We start from the raw sequence: 23,285 nt of genomic DNA, 5'->3' as shown, positions 1-23,285 counted from the left end.
ACTGCCCACTCGGATTCATCATGCGTCGCCAAAGTAACAGGTAAAGAGAACTCACACATGTCTATGCTCAAACGAGGGACCCAGACTGCATGAATTTGATCAAATTGTACGCAGGAGGAGATATTCACACGCCACTTGCAGGCAGGATGAAAATCCTCCTCTTCCCCTTATTTACCCTTTGCAACAACCGAGATTTAGAACCTTACACTTTGCACCCGAGACTTGTAAAGGAGAGGAAAAAAATATAGAACCTATACTTGACATTCTGGAATGAAACAAATTTAGGAAATAATTATGAAAATAACCGGTGAAAAGTGTAAGTTTTTTTCAAAAACGTGTAATGCGAAGCGTAGGATTTTTTGTCCAAAAGAACGAAAAAAAGAGGCGTAGGATTTTAGTATAGAGTGCCAAGTGTAGGTTTTTAAAATTCGAAGATGCAAATTGTAATTGACAGAGAAAATTTGTAGATAGATTTTTGTAATTGTCCAAAAGCCAAATAGAAATAATAGGCTGCATCTGATTACAGGCAACTTTATCTTGGCCATAACTAATTTCTTGGTAACGCTTGACCCTTTATTTAGTAGGTCCAGAATTTCTGATATTTACTTTGCTTCGAAAGCACATCAGTTCATAACCAAGCAATAATAAGGTAACTCAGAATAGTGATCGTTCACCTAATTAGGAATAATTAATGGCTGGGACTGAAAACTGCAGCATACATGAAGTACTGCCTTTAAGTCAAAGAACAGACCTGGACAAGCTTAATCGCCAAAAGAAAACCAAACTTTTTTATAATTGTGAAATGAGCAACAATTTAATTACTATAACTTATATGATCAAGCAGGGAAAATTTTTGCAGCACAGCTATCCCTATTCAGCAAGATCTGTTCCCTTGGAGTGGCTTGGGGACAACAAAGAATAACTGAATGAGGAAAAACAATGGAGAAGAAAAAGAACACCGGTTTTCTAATCTCAGATGATAAATTGGAATCAGCTATCTTGTATGTTTTGCTCACTGGCGATCACTAATATTTAAACTTTCCCGTCTATTTCGGTGGATTCCGACAAACTACCGTGTTTATGTTGTCTGCTGGTAGGAAGTGAATGGCTTCGGCGCTCCTTCCCCCCAGGCTTAGATGATGCGTTGCCATACCAGATCATTCCAACTACAGCTATGATCATGCCGATGACTACTTGAAGATTGAGACCCTCCTTCCCAAAGAAGAGGAAGCCCATGATCAAGACAAGGATTGTCTTCATATGGCCAATTACTTGGAAAGAAACAGCAGTAAATCTACCGATGCAGATGAACTGGCTGAGATTAGTCCCCACAGCAATGGTGCAAGATAGAATAATAAACATCTGCAAAATCCAACATGAAAAGCAAGCCTTGATTAACAGCACTTCGTGATTAGAACAAATTGAGAAGATTCAATACAGTCAACTGCTCATGCTTATGGTATCATTCAACAAAATTTGAAGTCTTATGTTTCCATGCTATGAAACTTCAATTTTATGTGGCAAGCAAACACAAAGATGAAGCAAAATCAAAGAAGCGATATCAAAATCCCATATATTAAGTGTATGATTTCCTTGACATCCATACTGGTCATGAAAGTTAGCTGCTCCCTGGTAAATAAAACTGTAAGGAGGCCAACATCAGATTCTGAACTCAAACAAGAATAATGACAGTAGGAAGGTGCATGTGGTTCATCAAAAGGTCAAATATAGGCGAGCGCATTCCTAGAATGTCCAAGAATTCGGGTTAAACACTGTCAGAAAATACCTCAGGACAGTGCTAGCGTCGTCTACAAATCTAACTGGAGCAAGGAAATTGCACATTACATATATTACATATAGCAAAAGATTCAGAGAGCAGAGAGTCCATTGCAGTGCCGACAACTAAAATGTTACTTTAAAGACTATGAATATGTAAGCTTACCACAGCAACTGGGGTATAGTCATAAGCGTCAACTCTCTTGTTTGTCATCCAATAGTCCAGAAATGGGCCAACCAAGAGCAGTGAACCAGCCTGGGCAGGAGCAGTATGTCCCAACAAGTTGAAGGAACTCAATGAATACTTTCTCTGAAGGTAATGCACGTACTGCGCAAGCAAAAACAAGGTTACCCAATGGTGAACTCAGGCTGCTATTCCATACATCTATAAGCGTGAACATTCATTGGAGGTGCATAAAAGCAATACTATAGCCACGAAAAGTACATGTAGGATGTAGGATAATTGACTTTGCTTGACTAAGAAATACTTGAAATAGGGTAAATCATAGACTACCATTAAATGAAACAAAGAGTACTTACATATTGTTGAAGCGAAGTGCTCCACACTGCAATCAGAGCAGCAACGAAGCCTTTCGTATTAACACTCACATCAGTGACAGTACAAACACCAACTCCTAAAAGAACAACTCCTATGCTCAGCTTTGTATCTCTGGAGTACCGCATTTTGTCCAACACCACTTCCAAAAAGCAGGAAACAGGGATCATGCTCAGCTTTGCAATCTGATAGTTGGTTAAGCAAATGTGTAAATTGTAAAGCATCTCACAAAATTATTTGCCAAATTGAAGAGTCAGATGTACCTGATAGAATCCCACTGAGTTCCACATTAGACTGACATTCATTCCGACAATGGAAAAATTGGCAAAAATGACGAACTTCAGAAGCTCATGGATAGGCAGATGAGAGGATTGGATGTATCCCAACCACCTTAAGATGGCTGTCATCAAGGTCGTGGTAACAAAATGTAAACCAGTCAATGTTGTAGCTGCAAAGGAGAGAGAGCTAATGTCATTACGGTACATCATCGTTAAGTATCATTAGTTTCATATTACAATTGGATTAACTATATCCGCAAAAAACAGTACTGGTTCAAGAAAAAACCATTGTCCTCATACCTCAAGAATACTATTACTTCTATACAAGTATACTCCCTAGACCATACATTTGTGGAGAAATCCGTAGGAGATAAATATCATGTTCACTTTCTTCTCATGATTGTAGAGATCTATTTAGTTACTACCATAATGGACTTCCGTTACGGAGTTCTCATATGAAATTGAGGCTGTTCAAGGAAAAGGAACCAAACAACTCCTGTGAACCAAATCTCACAGATAGCAGGCAAGGAACAAGAAATTCAAGACTACTCAGCACTAAACTCTAGTAAATTTAGAGTTCTCGAGCTTCTGGCAGGGGGCATCATTGTTTAGGCTCATAAGAATTACTGAAATGAGAGAGTAGTTACATATAGTATTTATAGATAATCACGAATATGTCCTGTGCCATTGATAATCTTCATATCACTGCAAAAAAAATTTTAATCGTATCCTAACATAAAACTCGCCAAAATAGATTTGGTTTTGGCCATGCAGAAACTCCACTGATTTTCTGCAGCTTAACTACTTTAAATTTTCAATCTATATTCAATTGCTTCACCTTTCCTTTGACTTCTATTATTAATGACCCTCAGCAGACCTGTCCCCACCTCACTGATGACCAGGTGCAACCCCAAGGCATAAGGCTTAAGATTGAGATCCTTAACCAGTATGTTGAACAAACTATTGGAATAAATCACCCATGTGATGATCATAGTGCTAACACTTGTATCACTGAAGTATTAAGTTCGATGCTAGGTCAAAGTAAGACAATAGGATGCTCCAAGAATAAGAAATTTCAACATAATTTGGTTAAGTAGCTTACCAAAGCTGAAGCCATAAGTAGCCATCAAGGCTTTGTTGACAATGATAATACCAACTGAAGTGACAACATTGAACATCCATGCAGCTACATCTACAGCTGCCTTTTGATCAGCCTTGCTAGATAGAGCCATCTTTCAATTTCGTCAACGCTGCTCCCCAAAGTCTATCTTTCAGTCTCCATAAAGAAATTCGTGGAAAAAGACAACCCGACAGGGAGTTACTTGCCAACGCAAGCTTCTACAGAGACATCACAACAATAAAGAAGAGTTAGAAAGGTCCGATTCAATAAGCTGGCATTTAAACATCAAATTTGTAGCATCTACAAATTACACAACCAAATTGCACCATGCAGAAATAATTGAAATAAAAACCTCTAGGATACTTAAAAGCCAAATTGAGAGTCAACCTCCATCACAGTGAAAAATTTTAACGGTGAAGCAAGAATTATACTATATCTCACTTCTTTCTGTAGGGAGTTCAACTAACTAATGCTATGAAGAATCTGAAGTAGCATCTAAAGATCACAAGTTAACTAGCTTTGCACTGAAAAAAATTGAACTTTGTTGAAGCGCCATTATAGTATGCCCAAAACGACCTATGGAGATGTGTAGAAAGCGTTTTAAGCTCAAATCATATCCTAGTATCTAAATTAAGCACCTATCAATTGATACGAAACTTACTCTTCTCCTTGTTAAACTGGGATTTGTTTCTGTAAGCAATAAAGGTCTACATGGACTTAATAAGTGTGTGTATGAATCACAGTTCTTCCTGTTCAGTAAGTTGTGTTTCGGCAATTATTAACCTTTGAATTTGTGATGCTTAAGGACCCCCAACTCTGATGTGAAGGAGTTTTTGGCACAATTAGCTGCTCCAAGGGCATTTTCCCAGACTCACATATAATGTGGACCGACAATCTACTCTGTGAATCCTTATCCTAGCGATTTTCCCTTTCTAATTCCATCCAAAACTTTACTGCCCGATGAGTAGTCGTGCATTGAAGTCGGTAAATAGTAAATTCATCTACTACAAGCACAGAATTCTCGGTGATTCTCCATAAAATTCTTTCCTGGTAAATGCGTAATGTTGTCCGGTTTTTTCTAAATTGGAATTATGTCAAAACTTTTACAGCCAAGACGGCAGAATGATTTAATGATCGTGGTGGCATTTAGCAGTATATCTCAAATCTAAGTTATTTAAAGAAATCAAGCCATCTCTACCGTACTCTTAGCATACTTTTTCCATGGAAAAGATAGCAATAGGATTTCGAAACAATAGCGAGCACAACAACGGACACTCCGCACAACAATTGCTAACAAAAACCAGCTAAGCTAGCCGGCGATCAAGCTCCGAGATTTCAAAATGACAAAACCAGGGGAGCTCGAGCACGAGCTCGCCTCGTAGCGAGCTGACGACTAGACCGAACTCAAGCTTTCGAGATCACCGATCTAAGCAGCACATCAAGAGGAGGGGAGAACGCACGGAGAAAACCCGAAACGACCGCGAATCCGGAACAGATCCCGAGGGAAGCCGATCCGGAACGGAAATCCAAACCGCCGGTCGCGGCGATCGAGCCCGACGAGCTCAGAACCAACGAGCCGCCGGACGCAACGGCGCCACACGCTAAATCCAGCCACAGCTCGCGCGAAAAAACGTACCTCGCCGGGAAAACCCTAGATCCGATCCGGGCGCGAGCCGAGCTCGCCGGACGGCGACGGTCGGAGGGACGGAGGGAGGGAGGTGGGGGAGGGAGATCGCCGGCGGCAGGCGGCGGGGGGCACCTGGGCGGAGACGCGGGAGGATCGAGATCGGCGAAGCGACGTAGAGAGAGAGAGAGTAGAGAGGGAGAGGGAGAGGGAGAGGGAGGGCGGACCTGGCGATGCAGAATTAACGAACCGGGGAGGAAGATGACAGAGAGCCGCCAAGTTCGCAACCTTTCTCCTCGTTTAAGAAGAAGCTCGGTTAGCTTTTACGTTCGGATCTCTTAATTAATCTGCAATTATAGCTTCACTTAATGAGAGCAGGACTAGTTTTTTTTTTTTTTCTCTTTTTCCTTCGTTTTTTCCTCTTTCTTTTTTGCCTTTTTTTTATGCCACGATTAATACGCATTTTTATTTTTATTTTTTAGGTGCAGACAAAACGGGCTAAATGCTGTAATAATGCGAATGAAGTAGGGCTTTCCCACAGCTCCTACTTTGGCTAGTAGACAAGGGGCCTTCTTTGCTTGAACTTGAAAAAAAGTTGAACTTGAAGTTTGCCTTTAGATTGGTTTATTCGAGTTTCGGTAAATTATCGTGGAATTATACGCGAGTCTGCGTATAACATATGAGGTATATGAGATCGCATGACCTTGGATTGAGGTAAGGGAAGCAAAGGAAGATTTCGGGAGAGATTGTTCGTAGCGGTCTTGACCTCGGATCTGGGTCATTGCTGAGCGGCAATCCCAATTTGAGGTCGCTACCGACCGACCTCGTCATGGTCATCCGAGCAGCACACGACATGTGATGTTGAGAGAGGGAGGGGGAGGGGGAGGTCGAGGCCGAGCGTGATGGGTTGCTAGGGAGGCTTATAGCTTGGAGAGGCAACATCGGTCAAAGGCGCCGAGGAGGGACGGTGGTTGGAGCGGTTGGGCGCGATGGAGGGCGGCAGACGGCGGTGGCGGATGGTGGTGGGTGGTGGAGATATTAAGTGATTGGAGATAGGGATCGAGACGAATTCAAGATCTAGCTTTTCCTTAGGGATAATATGTTCTTTCCATTATACGGTTTGGTCCAAAGGTATGATACATGTATTTTTGAAAACAGGGGTATGAAAGTGGTGTGTGTGCGGAAAAGGAGGTATGTTTTCTATACTTTTCGAGAGAAAACTTTCAACTAATATAGCAACACATCATCGATCATAAGCAGAAGCAACAAGCTCTCGAGTTGAGATTCGGACATTAAGAGAATTCTAGCTCAAGAACAAGAAGTCGCTTGTTCAAAATCTCACGATAAACTGATTGCAAACTGCCGTAACTCATGGCCACCCATACAAAACCAAAAGAGTGAGTTTTAATTGATTTATAAGCTTGCGGGGTATTATGTGGATCCTTCCGACCAAAAAAAGGTATTATATGGATCTCCAAGTAGCCAGATTTTCCGCTCGTGCCCCTAGATCACAAATAAAGAAAGGAAAAAATTCTTCTTATTAGTTTTGCGTTTTTTTCTTGCAATCAAATCTATGTACTTTAAATTTGTCTAATCGAATTCTTCTACTTTCGTAAATTTTCTTCTCAAGTTACGCGGACACCAAATCCAACCAAATTTAGTTGACTTAGTTATTGGAATACACCAAGATATGATATGGTTAAAAGATACGGACATGGATGGAAAAATTTCGGAACATGACGTGAATAAAGTTTAGCCAATGTGTACATCCATGTGGATGTCTACAATGAAAAAATTCATCCAAGTCAAATTACGAGGTCGTCCGATGACCCATGTCAGCTGGATTTGATCGGTCCTGATGTTAGAAGGACTTAATTAGAAGATTTATGAAAGTAAAACGGATTTGATTAGCCAATCAAAAAGTACATGGACTTGACCAGAAAAGTAGAATTTTTCCCAAAAGAAAGAAAAGTGGGAGTTAAAAATAGTTGTAGAAAATTTTGTTGGATACGAATATCACGTGCACATGCACATGCACCATCTTTCCATCTCCTCACCACTCTCCCTTGTGCAAGTTTCAAGACACTCCATTTGAAAATAGTAAAGTAGTGGAAAAGATTTCATGTGCTATTCATAGGACGCATTAAAAAAATTCCTCATATAAAATACGATGATTAATTTACTTTCTTTAATTTGTTTATTCAAAAGGAGGTGGGCTGCTCATTCCAAATGAAGGATCATTCCACCAAATAAGGTTCAATGGCCATTCCATGGCTCCATCAATGGAAATGGACATTCCAATTTTTTTAAAGAAATTGTTAAAAATAAATATTATGTGCAAATAATTTCAGATGTACCATTATTTTTACCTCGCAAATGACATATTTTGATGATATTCTAGACATTTCAATATCATTCCTTTTTAATTCAAAATCTGCCTAACACGAAAAGAAATCCATGGGAAAAAATTATCAAAAAAGTTCTAAACTTATTGACTAATGTCAATTCAGATATAAACCTTTCAATTTGGTTAATTTAATTCTAAACATTTTGATAATTTGCGGTCAAATTTGGTCAGAAATCGCCACATAGGACGGCCGATGCTTACATTGATAAATTTTGCAATTTCATAAATTATTATTTTTTTCTATTTTCTTTTCAACTTTCATACATAATCGTTTAGTTTAATCAACTTCTAATTGATCTATTCTCGATTTCTTTTTTGAATAATCCGACGTAGCAGCATCGTAAAACGATGCCATCGCCCGTTCGTGGAAGCTCCTTCGCGATATCGACGATCGGGGCAAGAGTGGAAAAATGAATTTTGGGGAAGAGAGATAATGAATCTTTGCCGGCGGGGTTGCATGTGTGACTCACGTGCTTATTTCGGCGGCAAACTCACTCCAAGATTGCTTTTTGTTGGGGGTGGTTCTTGATGGTTTCTGTTGGGAGCGCCCAACAGAAGCCTAATACCTTCACCTGGGGAGATCGCCAAGAGGGAGCCAAAGTCTGAGCCCGTCAACATATCCAGTTAGACCCATATTCACTCAAAAGCTTAAGCCAATGAGTTATGGGCCAATTAGGATATATTAACTGCTCAACACCACATCAATTATTCGATGTAGGACTTTTCTAACACAACTCATACGTGTATCTCAACCATCTCCCCCTCACGTGTGAGCTCGGTGTTAGGTTTGCTCATCACCCAGGGTCTCTATCTCGCGTTACCAGACCAACTGTCTATGGTCACTTCTCGCCAAACCAACCATGATGGCAATTTCCATCCGAAATAAGCGTCGGGCAAACTAATCGTGATGACAATTTCCATCCGAAACAAGTGTCGAGCATAAGATTTCTTTGTTGAGATATTTTTCTCTCGCGTCACCAGACCAACTGTTTATGGTTACTTCTCGCCAAACCAACCGTGATGGCAATTTCCACCCGAAACAAGTGTCGGCCAAACCAACCGTGACATCCATTTTCACCTGAAACAAGCGTCGAGCATGAGATTTCTTTGTTGAGATATTTTTCAAACACCAAAACAGATTGGGGGCCCACCAATTTTAACACCTCATCGATTATTCGATATGAGATTTTTTTAACACAGGTTACACGTGTATCTTAACAGTTTCGATAGATTGAAATGGCCAACTCTAGTTTGGGCAATTCATGGCCCGGGTACTTCGCTTCTTGCTCTCATCTTCGATCTCTCTTGCTTCCAGTGATGAAGGTGAGTTCATCAAGTTCGAACTGCCGTTTGTTCCCATCCCCCTTCTTTGACATCATGACGGTGTTTTTTTTTGCTATCATTAACTAAATATGCCCTATGATGTTGTCTTTTATATATCTTTGTTTCTTTCTACAGTGGGTTTTGTAGTAGAACTTTGTTTTTCTTTTTAGGTGTGTTCGTTTTGCGGAAAAATATTTTTCCAAAATATTTTTCGCGTTTTCCAGTATTCGGGGCGGATAATATTTTCCGTGGAAAACATTTTCCTTCCCCACCCCCAAATCCTTCATTGTTTTGAGGAAAATGATTTCCTCTTTGTAGAGAAATCATTTTCCCCAAATTGAAGGTAAAATTGCCCATGGGAGGAAAATATTTTCCGTGGGAGAGGAAGTTGATCGCCTGGTCACCACCGTTGGCGGCTGGTCGCCGGCCGCTCGCCGCCGCCCGCCGCCACGCCCGCCGCCGCCGCCGGCTGCGCCGGCTGCGCCGCCCGCCCCGCCGCCGCCCGCCGCTGCCCGCGCCTCGGTCGCCGGCCGCCGCCGCCCCGCCCGCCGCCGCCCGGTCGCGCGCGGCCGCCCGCCGCCGCCCGGTCGCGCCGCCGCCGCCGCCGGTGCGCGCGCCGCCCGCCGCCGCCGGTCGCCGCCGCCGCCGCCACCGGCCGCCCGCCGACCGTCGCCGGTGAGAAATATTTTCCGAAACTTTTTCATATTGATCGCCGAACACGTAGAAATTATGTTTCGGGAAAATATTTTCCGTAAAAAATGACTTCCGGAAAAATATTTTAAAGAATATTTTCTGCCAAACGAACGGAGCCTAGTTCTTGAACTTAATATGTTCTTGATTGAGTCGATGTGGTGGTTTACGAGAAAATATTGCATGGAGCTGTGATTCCAACATGGCAAAATCCGAGTCCACGTGTCGCCCAAACCCACCGAGTCAGACGAGCAATTTTTCAAACGAAAAAGCAGGATTCTTTCTCTACTCACCCTTTGCACTTACGCTCTGTTCTCGCTCTCCGTTTCGACTCACACATCCGACTAACGATGCCGTCGCCTCCGACGAACGATGCCGTCAGCATCGAGAGGTATAGAGCGAGTCGGGCATCAACGTCGGTGTGGTTCTTCAGAGGCGTGAGTTGGGAGGGGGAGAGAGCAGAGCGTGAGTGGAGAGAGAGATTCGGAAGTGGAAGAGGAAAGGCCGCTCGCAATAGAAAGAGGAGAGAGAGAGTCTTGCCTTTTCGTCTGAAAAAGTAGGGGTGAGCATGGTCGGGTTGGCCCACCCCTAACCCTGTGACCAACCGCAAGTATGGTCCTCAATTTTGGGATCGAGGACCGCCGTCGGTTCCATGGACTGCCGGAACCGGACCGCCATCCGGTTCGGTTCCGGCGGGTCCATGGAACCGGTCCCACCAAGTTTTCCTAGACAAATAAAAAAAATATGTGGACCAACATCGGATCAACGGAACAAAAAGAAAAGAACACGACTTTCCATACAATTCCTATGCTATGATATCGGTTCTATTAACCACATCATCCATAAATCAAGTAGGTACCCATCAAATGAGTGTTCGAGAGATAAGAGAGCAGAAAAGCTATGAGTGTCTAGTTACGTTTTCTTTTTCTTTTTTAATTTTTTGGTCAGATTTTTTAATTAAAATTTTAAAAATAAATATATTATTATTATATTACCGATCCGGTCCGGATGGGCGGGTGGCGGTTCACACGGAGCAGGAACCGGATCGATACCCACCGGTTCCAAAATTGGAACCGGGAACCGGACCGGTCCCCTTGGGAACCACCGGTTCCGGTCCGGTCCCGGGCGATCCTGGGCGGTTTTGGATTTTTTGCACGCCCCTATGAAAAAGTGCTCTCGTATGACGCAGTGGGCTTGAGTGACATGTGTTGCATGGTGAGTGAACTCGAATTTTGCCACGCTGGAATCACAGCTCTATGCAATATTTTCTCTTTATCTATCTGTAACTTGCCCAGCTACGACTGTGATATTGAAGCTGTCTCCTTCATAGATTGTATTCAGTGATAATTCATCCATGTGAAGGCTGGCCAGAATAAGCATGTGAATAACAAATGGAAGTTGGCTGGCGAAAATTTAGCCACGGTGAGCTCAAGTCCCTTATTTGAGACTACGTTGGCCACTTTAAGCCTTTAATTGAAATAAGGTTTATTCCGAACTTTTTTTTTTGAGACTCTTATTTGAGACTTAATTGGTCAGTTCAGTCCTTATTTAAGATAGGGTATACTCTGAACACTCTTTTGAGAAAACAAGCCAATTTTAGATCCTTATTTAAATTTTGCCCTTATATAATCGAAGATTGTGTGGTGGATTTTCTCTTTAGTCACGAAGGACTTATTTGAAAACTTAAAATGAAGAAAGTTTTCCATTTGTACTTTTAATAGTAGAGAGATTGAAAGATGTGATATTAAAGCAACTTTGGATTTTTTTGGATTTTTTGTTATCATTTGTAGACAGTGGCGTGGAAATTCGGCTACGTGGATGCATGTGGAACATCCTGCAATTCCCATAAATTAGTTAAATCCAAACGTTTAGCATCAAATAAACGTTTAGCTTGTCAGATAACTTTAACATAGAGCAGTTTTGCACTCACCAGATGACCTTCACTTCGCCCCAATCAACTACACCGATTCTAAAAATTTTACTTTGCAATTTTATGAGCATGTAAATCTTTGTGTTAAGTTAAAAGCAGAAGCAATATACCCTCTTGGTTGAGAACGGGAAAGTCACATGTTTTAATGTAACAATAAACTGCTTACAAACTGTCCTAGCTTAGAGCCACCTATACAATCCAAAAGATTGAGTTCTCATCGATTTATTGGCTTGTAGGATATTCTAATTACCTTCAAATAGCCAGGTTTAGCGGTCATGCTCCTGAATCACAAAAAAGGAAGGACAACTTTACTTTTCATCCCTGCATTTTTTGGCCTTTTCTAATCAAATCCGTATAGTTTTATCTGACTAATCAAATTTTCTTACTTTCACAAATTTTCTAATTAAGTTTTCTCGACACAAAATTCAATCAAATTTAGCTGACGTGGTCGTCAGGAGACGCCAAAGTATGATATAGTTAAGATACGCAGACGTGGGTGGAAAAATTTTCGGAGTACGATGTAAACTAATTCTAGTCAATGTGCACGCCCATGTGAATGTCCACAATGAGAAAAATTTATCCAAGTCACATTATGATGTCGTCCAACGCCCCCACTCGGCTGGATTTGGTTGGATCTGGGGTCGGAAGGACTTAATGCGATAGCGAAAGGACTTGATTAGATAGATTGAAAGTATTCGAACTTCATTAATAGAAAGTATAGAGATGAAAAGTAGATTTTTGTTTTTCCAAAAAGGAAAAGTAGAATCAATGAATAGTTAAAAAAGTCAATAGAAAATCTTGCTCGATTGGAATGCCCGCATGCATGTGCAAATTATGCACCGTCTTTCCATTTCCTCCCCTACTCTCCCTTGAGCAAGTTTCGAAAACACGCCCTACTTAAAATTAGCGAAGGAGTAGAAGATTTCATACGCCATTCATAGGAAGTACTAAAAAATTTCTCAAATGATGTATGGTTAACTTTTCTTCTTTAATATGAGGTGGACTGCTCATCCCAAATGAATGAGCATCCCACCAAACAAGGGGGGGATAATGCCCATTCCATGGCTCCACCAATGGAAATGGCCATTCCCCTTTTCAGGAAAATATTTTAAAAAAATAAAATTACACACAATTATTTCGAATACATTTCAATCATTCCTTTTCCATTCCAAAATTTTCCAAACACAAGGAAAAAAAATCAATATATATTTTTCATTTCGTTGGTTCATAACGAACCAATAATGCTTTATTCTATTCAATTCGTTCCTCTCTTCTCTTCCTTTTTATCAATCCATTCCCCCCTCTATTCCATTATGTCGTATCAAACACCACATGAGCTGTCCTGAAATGGCCCCGATCGCCAGCCTTTCCTTCGATTTGTCATTGCCGAATTGCACAATTAATTTCGGAATCTTATTAGGTTCACTACCAGTTTGAAATAATAGCTTGCCCATTCACCTAGATTATTAACATGTTATTGAATTTGGTTACAAACTAACTTTAAACAGACATATCACTCATCTAATAGTGAACACATACAAAAGTTTTTTTTTTAGATAACCGTCTGGATGGAGAGTGTTGACGCTTGTCATGATATTGCATTTGAGTTCTTTCATTTCATGTATTTAAGTCCTAAATATTGCGACAGTCTTCTACTCTAGTCCTTCAATTAATTCCGTCAGCTTTTCTTGCAAGGAAAATCTATGCGACAATTTTTTTTATATTAATTCTTCCTCTATTTTTCGTACTACTGATGCAGACGCGATGCCAAATGGGCGCCGAACCAAAACTAGACCAAAAATGAAAAAAAAAGAAGGATCGAAATAAGATAAGGGCAAAAGCAAAAGAGATGAAAGGGGTAAGAGGGAGAACGACCACGCCACCGCCTCCCCCTTTATCACCGTCGGTCAAGTCCTGCTTGCCTTCACCTAGATCTCGATCGAGCGCAACGCCTCTAATGCACCGGCGGTCACAACGATCCTTGCCATCCCCCAAGTGAGGTCTCTTGCCGTCATTTGCTCGAGGCAAGAGCCACTCCAGATTTAGCAAAATTTTCAAGATCCATCGAGATGTGCTAACGTTGCATAAAGTTCTAGGATTTCCACCCGCGCTTCCTAAATTTCTTGCCCTTTTAGGGAAAGAGAGACAACAATGCCCGGGCGAGGGAGGGAGGGAGGGAGGGAGGAAGAGACACCGAGGTGGGAAGAAGGGTGGGGGGGGTCCCGTCGCTATCATGCGCCATTTCAGTCACTGTCCCTGTCCCTGTTCCCTCCCCCCATCTGCCCTTTTCTTAAAAAAAATAATTCCTATCCATATATACTCTTCACTGTTCCTCCAGCTTCCCCTTTTCCTCCTCCACCTCCTCCCCTCCCTCTTCCTCTCGCTCGCTCGGCGAAATTCCTCGGCGATCTCCCGCGGTCAAATCCCGGCGGAGCCACCCCCCTCCTCGCGCCGCCGCCGCCGCCGCCCAATCCTCCGCCGCCGCCGCCGCAGCCTGCCGAGCTGAAGGAGATCTCTCTCCCTCTTCCGGCGATCCAGTCCGCGCCCCTCTCTCTCTCTCTCTCTCTCTTCGGGTGCTTGTTCCGCCTCCTCCCTCGTCTCTCGTTTGATCTGGCCTTTTCCTCGCTGCTCGTTGCTCCGTTCGTTTCGCGGGAGGTGGAGCCGGGGGGTGTGGATGAGCGCGGCGGTGCTTGAATTGAGCTCGCCCGAGTCTCGTATCTGTTTCCCGCATCGTGTTCTTTTTTTTCTTTTAGTTCGTTGGTTAGTTTGATTAGCTTCGAGAGGTGGGAGGATGCTCTGTGAAATTCGGAATGCCGTCGCTCGCTCGAGCTCCGATATGCTGCTCTGTGCCGTGCGCGGAGCTTGTGATGGAAGTGAGATTAGATGACGACGGGAGCTTAGTTCCACTCGAATGGGTTGCTTATTTTGAATGCGATCGATGTCCTATCCACGTTCCTTTGCTCGATTTGGAGAATTTTAATGAACGTTTGGACCCACCTGCCAAAATTGGAATTGGAAACGGTCTCTCTGTGTTGCGTGTTGGTTTGGCCGGAGTGGCTTTGAGAGCAATTGTAATCTTTTAAGGCATTGGAGCTCTGAGGGTCGTTGAATCTAGTGGCGATACATCGATTGTCTCCGAGGTGCTTGTTGAATGTTTGTTTCTCTTGGCTGTTTAGACGAAGGTCTCGTGTTCTGTTTGTGGCTGAAGAGGGTTATGGTGCATCTGTAGAGTAGCCTTTATCTCGTTGAGTTTAGTTAGGACATAGGAGCCATTTGAACATTTTTGCAATAGTAGTATGAGCAACAGTGGCAACTGTAGTAAGAGCTGAACACTAGCACTCCTTTTAGTATAGGCTGTTTTAATTCCCGTCCTTCTCTGAACTACTTACGTGCGTCGATATTCTATCGTCATGTACTCTTTGTGCATCCTCACAGTTCTCTTATTCCGGTTAGTTCGCCGAAAAGTGAATTTAAACAGAATGCTATTTAGGGTGGAATGTAGCAATCAAACAACCATATCACATGGAGAATGGACTGGTGGAGATCATAAATATAATTCAGTTTCAACTTCATTACTTCTGTTATATACATTTTTTCCATCAGCAATTTTTACTTTTCGACATTCCCTACAATCTATAATTTTCTGGTGGAATTTCTTGTTCTGTAAATATTTACTTGCTAAGAATATTTCTCTCTTGTTTTTTACACGATGTTGCCATGACCCGATCTGTTCTGGTGCATTTACTTTTATCTTTCTTCTCTCAATGCTTTTAATGGTGTGTGAGCAATCTTGTAATGATCGATATTATGGATGAAGGGCTACTCGCCTCGTTCTTGGAGGAGAAGGCAGTACTCTCAAACTTGATAGATGGTGCACAAATGAGCAGGACTAATGTTATTGGCAGTGGAAGGAGGAGGATTCTTCTCTGCTTCAGCTTCTGGGTATAGCAAAGGCCTGACCCTTCTTCTCTTGGGTCAGAAGAACGAAGACAAACAGATGAGAGTATCCCCGTGGAATCATTACCAGTTGGTGGACCAAGAACCTGACATCGACATCCAGCTGGCTTCCACAAAGAACCGGCTTTCCCGCGGTTGCGCTTCCTTTATTTGCTTTGGTCGCGCCTCCGCAGGACTTGACACACCATCCCCACTTAAAGTAGGCCCAACCCAACAGCAGGAAATTGTGCCAGATGCATTAGTTCCTGATAAAAGCAAGGATCAGTCAACTGTTGTTGAAGATGATGATGCTCGAAAGGTTGCTGTACGTAGTAGCTTGAAGAAGCCATCGGCTTCTAACACAGTTCCATTTGGGAATACTAATGAAAATCAGGCTGTTAATGAAGATGGAAAAGATACCCACGGTCTAGTGGAAAGACGAAGAGTTCAATGGACAGATGCTTGTGGCAGTGAGCTTGTGGATATCAGGGAATTTGAACCCAGGTATGGAGCTTAAATTGTTTTGTCATATATGTATGGTGATGACTTGCTAGTCCCGTTCATCCGCTTAATGCATAATTCTTGTACATGTATACCATTCTGCATTCGTACTAGACCAACTTCTTAAACGCGTTTTACTCTCTCGATTCTGTAAATTTATTCTATATTATGCTTTTGAAAGCTTTCCAATTCGCTGGTTACTAGTATTCTCTGCTAATTGTCCTGATAACCAAAGAGTTCATGCGATGTGAATTGTGGTTTTGTTTGTCTCTACAAGAATGGCATGAGGTTTGCCGAGCTCAGATAATCTTTTTATTATGTGTGCAAGAATCCTTTGAAGTGTAGTCGTGCTTGGTGGAGCCAGGTTAAGTGAATATGTTTGACTGTTGCACTACATCAAGCACTCGTTACTTTGGAATAATAGAATAAAGTCCGTTACTTTAATAATCACTTGATGGCTAATGCTAATTGTTAATTGTGGAAGAGTGCTGCGATAGATTCTGCTTTCAACCTTTGAGATTATAACTTTTCGATATATGTATAATGTCTATTGTCCCTTAAACATGTTTTAGCATTGAATAAAGGGATAAGTGCACCGAAAGTCCTAAAACTTTCAAAAAGTACAATCAAGTTCTAAAACTTGTCGCGGAAGTGCAATCGAGTTCTAAAATTTTCAAAAGGTGCAATCAACGGAATGACTTGATCGGATCAATTTGACAAGTGTTAGGACTTGATTGCACTTTTTGAAGGTTGTGGGACTCAATTGCACTTTCGTGACAAATTTTAGGATTTAATTGCACTTTTCAAAAGTTTTAGGATTCAATTGCACTGTCATGACAAGTTTTAGGATTTCCAATGCACTCATCCCTTGAATAAATGTGTGTGAGGCAGAGTTTTGTACATGTTATTGATTTTGAGAATAGCGGATTTTTGGTAGAGAAGAAGTTGCAATGCAAGTCTTTATGGAAAAAAGTCTTCAAACTCATGAGCTTGGAAGGATAAGATGTCTGACATGTGATGACTTGTGACTGAGAAAATTACTATAAATAGACCAGCTTATCTGTTTCTTCGTTTGCTTTTCATTGTAAATGGAATTGTCAAGGAAAGCTAGGAGGCATTTCATCATTACATGATCCCAATACATGAACTTGGATTGATGAAAATTATTTATCAAAGATGTAGTGGGAAATGGGTTGTTTACCTTTGTGTGATAACTTAATGAATTGCTGTCCTTATTCTCCTTAAAAATTTTGGCATAAGGTGAGGAAGCAGTTTCTCAAGCTGTCTTGTATGGTCAATCTTTATTTATTGGATTCTCCCATGTATATTATAGGAAATGCTTTAGTCATCAATCATCATGTTCTTGGCTTTTTTGCACCAACAGCAGTTACTGACATGAGGAGATCTTTTAGGCAACTATTTACACTAATCCAAGTCTAGACAAAGTGGCCTTAGTAGGGCAGAGAACTACCCCTTCATGAATATAAACAAGAGGAAGCCAAAAGTCAGTTGGAGCCTATCCGTACCACTTCTCCCTTTTAGTTATGATTTTTTAATCTAATAACAGCAATGAGTCAGAAAAAAAAAAAACAACATTTATTAAAAGGAGAAGTGATTCATGTTCAACAATCTACAATGAGCTACTTTCAGGCTGTCACATTCCACCGATCTTAATACCTTCGAATGGAAAATCAAGGATGGATGATAAGGTTATCCTATTATTACATCGTTTATACTCCCTTTGCTTGCTTGCACAAAGGGATTGAATAGACTAAAACTTACTGCCCTTTTATTTAGGCCAAAAGAAAAGCTCCTTTGTCTATATTAGTTTTTCTTTCTTTTATAAGCGTAATGTGCCCAAAGGCCCAAATCCTTTAGCCCTGCCAGGCAATAAAAGGTGGGCTAGCTGAAATTAGAGGAAAAGGGTGTAAATTACTTACTTTCTTGAAAAGGTCAGTGTTTGTACAATTTTGTAAACCAATTGATACTTAACATATGAAATTTAAGAAAAGAATGTATATTTGAATGGGAAATGGAAGTAGGAAATTTAAGTTGCAGTTGAATATTAATTGAATTTTGTGCTATGACACTTTTGATACATATAGGATGCGTGTAAGATAAAGCAGATGATGTGTCCCCAGACACATGTCAATATTTTGATTCTTGTAGTAAGTCTCCAAGTCTAATATTTCTTCCAGTCAGACACTTGAGACTCTCCTGTACCTGCACCCTACACTTGTTCTGAAGTTCAAGTGACACAGTTCTTCTATAGCCATTTCTTTTTGCGCGATCATGCAGAACTACATACAAGTGTCCATGTTTTCGATTTCTTTGTTTCTTTTCCTTCTAGTAGATACCAACTATGACCTAATGGCAGGTTTCGATCTTTTATTTTTAAGAATGTTTCCACTCAACTCACATTTCCCCTTTTTATGTTTGGAATGTGACTGACATCGCTTTTGCCAGGTACTTGCATTTCTAAGCCAGTAGCTTTGTGGGTGCATGTTTGTTATAAATTTGTTTGAGTAAGTTTGGAAATGTCATATGAGAAAATCTTGGGAAATGTCCTCAGGTGTTAATCCTTCTATGCGACTCATAATCATTTAGTGAACTTATTTAATTAGCCTTTTTTTATGCTTTACGTAGAAATTTTTGGCCGAGTTAAAAAAATATATTTTGCGCTAGAGAAAGCCTCGCATCTGATATTCAACTCTTGTCCAACACCAACTTTATTTCACATTTGTGTCCTTTATGTATGTATATTGTTTGGCAATCATTGTAAAGAGGACAATGGGTGGTTGCCTGGTGTGGGCTCAATGCGTCCAGCTCCAGCAATAGGTGGTTTGTTTTCTTTTTTTCACTACCAGATCCTGTCAAACCCTTTTTTGACCTGGTTGAACCACCCCTATTGGACCAGTTCAATTGGGTCAGCACTGTTTCGATCTGGTTTTTGACCCCCAAGTTTGGTTGTCTATTTTGGGCCACGCTTTAGACTGTTAACTTGTTCAATCGTACGAGTCGCCTATCTTGTTCAGTCTGGCTTTCATAACTTCCTAATAGGATACCCACTGTCTTTGTTTTTGTACTTAACTTGTTTCCTGCTTGGAGAACCTCCTGTCAGAGCTCTTGGGCCGGTTAACTCTTAAAATATGATGTCTCAGTGATGAAACTTTGGCCAATGAACTGGTTTGAAAAGCACTCAGTAATTTTTCTCTGACTTGTGCAACATCTGCGAATAGATAGCTGCTATCATTAGTGCATGTGTTTATCGTGAGTAATCTCCTCATCTACCAAAATAAATTGGCTTGATGTTTGCCCAAATTTTCTGCTGACTTACCATCAACTGTTGGCATTGAGAATTAGATACATACAGAAAACGGCTTTGGTTTTGGGTTGTGAAAGAAATTATTACAGTTTGTTTTCAGTTCCAAACTAAACAGTTCCGTGTCATTCTAACTTATGTGTCATGCACAAGCAAGTTAGATAACCTTGTAACTTAGTGTCTTGAATGCGCTCAACAGAATTTACTATCTAAGAACTGTTAGGCCCTTGAATTTTGTACTTTTGATGTCATCAATGAGTAGGAAAAGCTCGCTATTTTGACATTTAATTGGAGGGAGCTGAATATTGCTGACAACACTGGGATATAGATCTTGTGATAAATTAGAATGTGTCTCTTCAGTTGTCACTGGTAGTCGATTTGCGTGGTCCTTCATTTATTATGTCCTGCATCTCATTTTCCTTTTCTCATTTTACCTTTCGGAATATTCTTAAGATGAAATCTTGAACCAATTGCAGCGAAACTGGCGGATCGGATGATGAGTTGGACAACGGTAATGAGAGAAGCTGTGCTTGTTCCATCATGTAGTGGTTTGGCCTTAAGATTGGCAGGATCAACTTGTAAAGCGACGCTATCGAGGATCAGGGTAAGCATGGCTAAAAGAGTGGCTTCTTGATCGCAGACGGCCGACCGACCAACTCCTGAATAGAGGGTATTTTGAGTCCCCCTAGAAGGATCCCGCCGGTCAGCGAAATCCGCCTCCTGTATTCTCTCTCCTCCGCTTGTTGCGCCAATGCTTTTGTCTATAACTGATCAGCACGGGGTTTCCAGTTTTGTCGTTTCGGGGTGTTGCTTTTTCAGGTTTATTAATCTTTATTGTAGTGTGTGGCTGCACATCATCCATTCATAATTAATGTGTTACTATTGTAAGTTCCGTCCGACCTTCCATAAATTCTTCGCTTCTTCCATGGACGGTCGATTACCTAGGAGAAATTTGCTGTCTGGAGTTAATGGAGCATCATAGGTCTGACGCACATACTCTAGCTGAAAATCCTGCGCAGGAGAGACGGGTGACCTGCGATCAAAATGCATGCATGGTTATATAGGCAAATATATTTTCTCGTTGGTCCAAATGACCCAGGATGAACTACAGAACGAATGATCAGATCAGATCAGATCAGGTTCGTCTTTTGGCACTAATCCGAGAATCCGACGGTAGTAAAAAATTTTAGAGTATGGTACGAAATTCAAACTGGATTGATATTATAAAATATTAAATAGCAATAACCCCATTAATAGTGGAGGACGGAGCAAGTCGAAGCTCGCGAAAAACGAAACTTGGCCATGTCTTGTCCACACACGTGCATCCGACCTCTGTGTGTGTGTGTCTCTCTCTGTCACTGGTTCTTGATCATGTATGTCCGAAAGAAACACCACAGCTCCCCATCCCAACCAAGAAGATCCAATAACTACACAGGAGGGAGCAAGAAGGAGAGAGCCACCAGTCATGTGTGTTTCATCCTCCGCCCCGTGCCTCAAAATCCCGCCTTCCTCCTCCGCCCCTTTCCGATTCTCCGCCGCCGCCCCGAGGCCCCCCACCGTCGTCAGCGTCGCCACCATCCGGTGCTCCCAGACCGAGGGCCCCTTGAGGCGGCCCGTCGCTCCCCCACTCAGGCCCGTGCCCCCCTCCCCGCCCCCCTCCTCCTCCCCGCCGTCCGCGGTCGCCCCGCCGCCCCAGCAGCCGAAGCCGCCCGTCGCCGCGCCGGACGCGGCGGTCGAGGGCGGCGGCGCGATAACGTTGGAGTTCCAGAGGCAGAAGGCCAAGGAGCTGCAGGAGTATTTCAAGAAGAAGAAGCTCGAGGAGTCCAATCAGGGTCCTTTCTTTGGGTTCATCGGCAAGAATGAAATCGCCAATGGAAGGTGGGCTTACTTCCTTCCTTTCTTTTGTTAAATAAGTTCCCTTTTACATATAATCTTGGTTGGTTTCGAGCTGGAATTTTTCTTTGTGTCAAATTCCTTCTAGAGTAATCCGAAACCAAGAGGTGATACCGAGGATGGTGCTTGTTGTGCACCGAGAATCAGATTCGAGCGCTACTAGGAATTAGCTTTAGGACATTAGAGTAGTTTGTTGCTAGTGACACATGTAGCTGGATTGGTCTCCTTTTGGGATTATATAGAGTTGAAGAGTCGGCGTTTCTTGGGATGCATCGCGAACTTTTTGGTTCAGTATCTGGCTTTCTATCAGTTTTAATCATCTAAAGTTCTTGTTAGTCAATCCTTTCTATGGCGCTTGCCCGTAGTTGCGAGGCCAACTCAACCAATTAGTAGAAGCTGTCAATGGTGGCGTTTCTGTTCAATATATTATTGGATTGACAAGGTCTCGTGTCAGGTTCCTCACATTCCCCTTTCTTATCCCCCTTCTTTTGATGCGTTGTTTCAACGATTCCTTTATCCAAGTGTACAAAAGGTTGCATACTTCATTCTTGTGTCATCGTACTTGCCTTCGTGTAAGTGCAGTTGCTCTTTTTTCGGAGTAATCAGCTCTGCACTCACTTTAATAGTATTATCATGTGTCCTTTGGCTTCTTGACAATCCCGAAAGAAAAAAATGTTTTCGAGGCCTTCAATCTCCCAATTCAGTTCTGGTTTGCCCCTGTCATGATTGTTCACGGGGCTCTAGTTGTTCTTTACGAGCACGTTACTTAACAGCAGAATTATACGGTCTATTATAATAAGCCTGACTATGCAGAGTTATTTGATATGAGGGACAGTTTTCCTTCACTAGTACTGCTCATTTCCATTGTTCAAAATGTGCGGAGTCGGGACAAGTAGATCGTTCTAGGTCAAATATCGTTTCTAGGGCATGCTCGTTGTTGTCTGCACTGTCGGAACATATTATCATGTTATCTACATGCACCGAAACCTTTTCACTTAAAACAATTCAGTTGTGATGTGACAATCGGTCTTGTCTTATCAGGAGAATTCCTTAGATCCCCATGAAATTGTTGAATGTACCCATCTTCAAGCTACATGTGCAAACAGAGTGTAAGAATAGACCAAAATTATATGACACACTTCTACTGGTTTGAGCTTTACATATCATGCCTTGGTCTTATCACCTTATTGGAACAAGTAGGCATTAGTCCCTCTGTCAGGATATGTTCTTGCTGGAAGTTAAATATCCTCTCTCTGTTTTTCCATAGTCATCCATATTTTAATTTGGAATGCCTTTTCCTAATTCCCATGATTTTCACCGCTTCCCTGGTGTTCAATCTATTGCGCACAATCTTAGAAAGAGCAGTTAGTGCATTTTGTTCTTTTTTACCCGTAGATTTCGTCTAAGTCCTTGCCCCTGCAATTGGCTATTGTTTATCCGAAAGAAACAGTGCCTCTTGACTAGGTTGTAAACTTTAGTTTCTTAAATGGGTGTTGTGAATTTGTTTAAACAGATGGGCGATGTTTGGTTTCGCTGTCGGGATGCTGACAGAGTATGCCACGGGCTCAAACTTTGTGGATCAAGTGAAAATACTTCTCTCTAACTTTGGAATAGCCGATCTGGAATGACTTCTACTCCTCGAGGTTTCTCATAGCATCGACTCTTTTCGGTGTATGTAATTTGGTTCAAAGTCAGTAATATTTTCAATGTATAATGGTTTCATTGTGATCTTCATTTGCTTGTGAATGAATGATGCTCTCAATTGTTTCCTCAATTTTTCATACATGTAAGCTGTTGATACCCTGCTATATACTGAGGGTTTGGTCGACCAGCACCTTGGCTCTGTTGGTTAAAGCAACTATACATTCTCAAGACATTAGAAAGGTGTATACTGCGATAAAGAACTTACATGACAGAGAAATATTGAAC

The 23,285-nt window shown here is 41.7% G+C and overlaps 3 protein-coding genes across 7 annotated transcripts; 2 read left to right on the top strand and 1 right to left on the bottom strand.

Annotated features, from left to right (window-relative positions):
• Positions 1-761: 761 nt before the first annotated feature.
• Positions 762-5,680, bottom strand: LOC115681735 (UDP-rhamnose/UDP-galactose transporter 6). 3 transcript variants are annotated; one of them, XM_030605783.2, is made up of 6 exons: positions 5,582-5,680; positions 3,713-3,948; positions 2,596-2,780; positions 2,317-2,517; positions 1,943-2,104; positions 762-1,362 (listed from the first exon to the last, which is right to left on the bottom strand). In XM_030605783.2, exons 2-6 carry the CDS (start codon positions 3,840-3,842, stop codon positions 1,033-1,035), a joined length of 1,008 nt encoding a protein of 335 aa, XP_030461643.1. In that variant the 5' UTR covers positions 3,843-3,948; positions 5,582-5,680; the 3' UTR covers positions 762-1,032. The 3 variants fall into 3 exon arrangements, with proteins under 3 accessions (XP_030461643.1, XP_030461644.1, XP_056167658.1); XM_030605784.2 differs by lacking the exon at positions 5,582-5,680 and adding an exon at positions 5,367-5,521; XM_056311683.1 differs by lacking the exon at positions 5,582-5,680 and adding an exon at positions 5,363-5,453 and having other exon boundaries at positions 3,713-3,945.
• Positions 5,681-14,128: 8,448 nt separating this feature from the next.
• LOC115665917 (uncharacterized) lies at positions 14,129-20,351 on the top strand. 3 transcript variants are annotated; one of them, XM_030587735.2, is made up of 3 exons: positions 14,129-14,277; positions 15,522-16,144; positions 19,940-20,351. In XM_030587735.2, exons 2-3 carry the CDS (start codon positions 15,597-15,599, stop codon positions 20,007-20,009), a joined length of 618 nt encoding a protein of 205 aa, XP_030443595.1. In that variant the 5' UTR covers positions 14,129-14,277; positions 15,522-15,596; the 3' UTR covers positions 20,010-20,351. The 3 variants fall into 3 exon arrangements, with proteins under 3 accessions (XP_030443595.1, XP_056167474.1, XP_056167475.1); XM_056311499.1 differs by having other exon boundaries at positions 14,170-14,247; XM_056311500.1 differs by having other exon boundaries at positions 14,225-14,241.
• Positions 20,352-20,722: 371 nt separating this feature from the next.
• On the top strand, positions 20,723-23,130 carry LOC115681619 (light-harvesting complex-like protein OHP2, chloroplastic). The gene is made up of 2 exons (XM_030605618.2): positions 20,723-21,341; positions 22,870-23,130. The coding sequence occupies exons 1-2, from the start codon at positions 20,839-20,841 to the stop codon at positions 22,982-22,984; spliced, it is 618 nt and encodes a 205-aa protein (XP_030461478.2). The 5' UTR covers positions 20,723-20,838; the 3' UTR covers positions 22,985-23,130.
• The last annotated feature ends 155 nt before the right edge of the window (positions 23,131-23,285 follow it).

The sequence above is a fragment of the Syzygium oleosum genome, unplaced genomic scaffold (genome assembly GCF_021117445.2).
Source record: "Syzygium oleosum isolate NSW1041296 unplaced genomic scaffold, Sole_v2.1 Sole_v2.05, whole genome shotgun sequence".
In the NCBI taxonomy this organism is placed as follows: domain Eukaryota; kingdom Viridiplantae; phylum Streptophyta; class Magnoliopsida; order Myrtales; family Myrtaceae; genus Syzygium; species Syzygium oleosum.
This window is presented reverse-complemented; position numbering and strand designations above follow the sequence as displayed.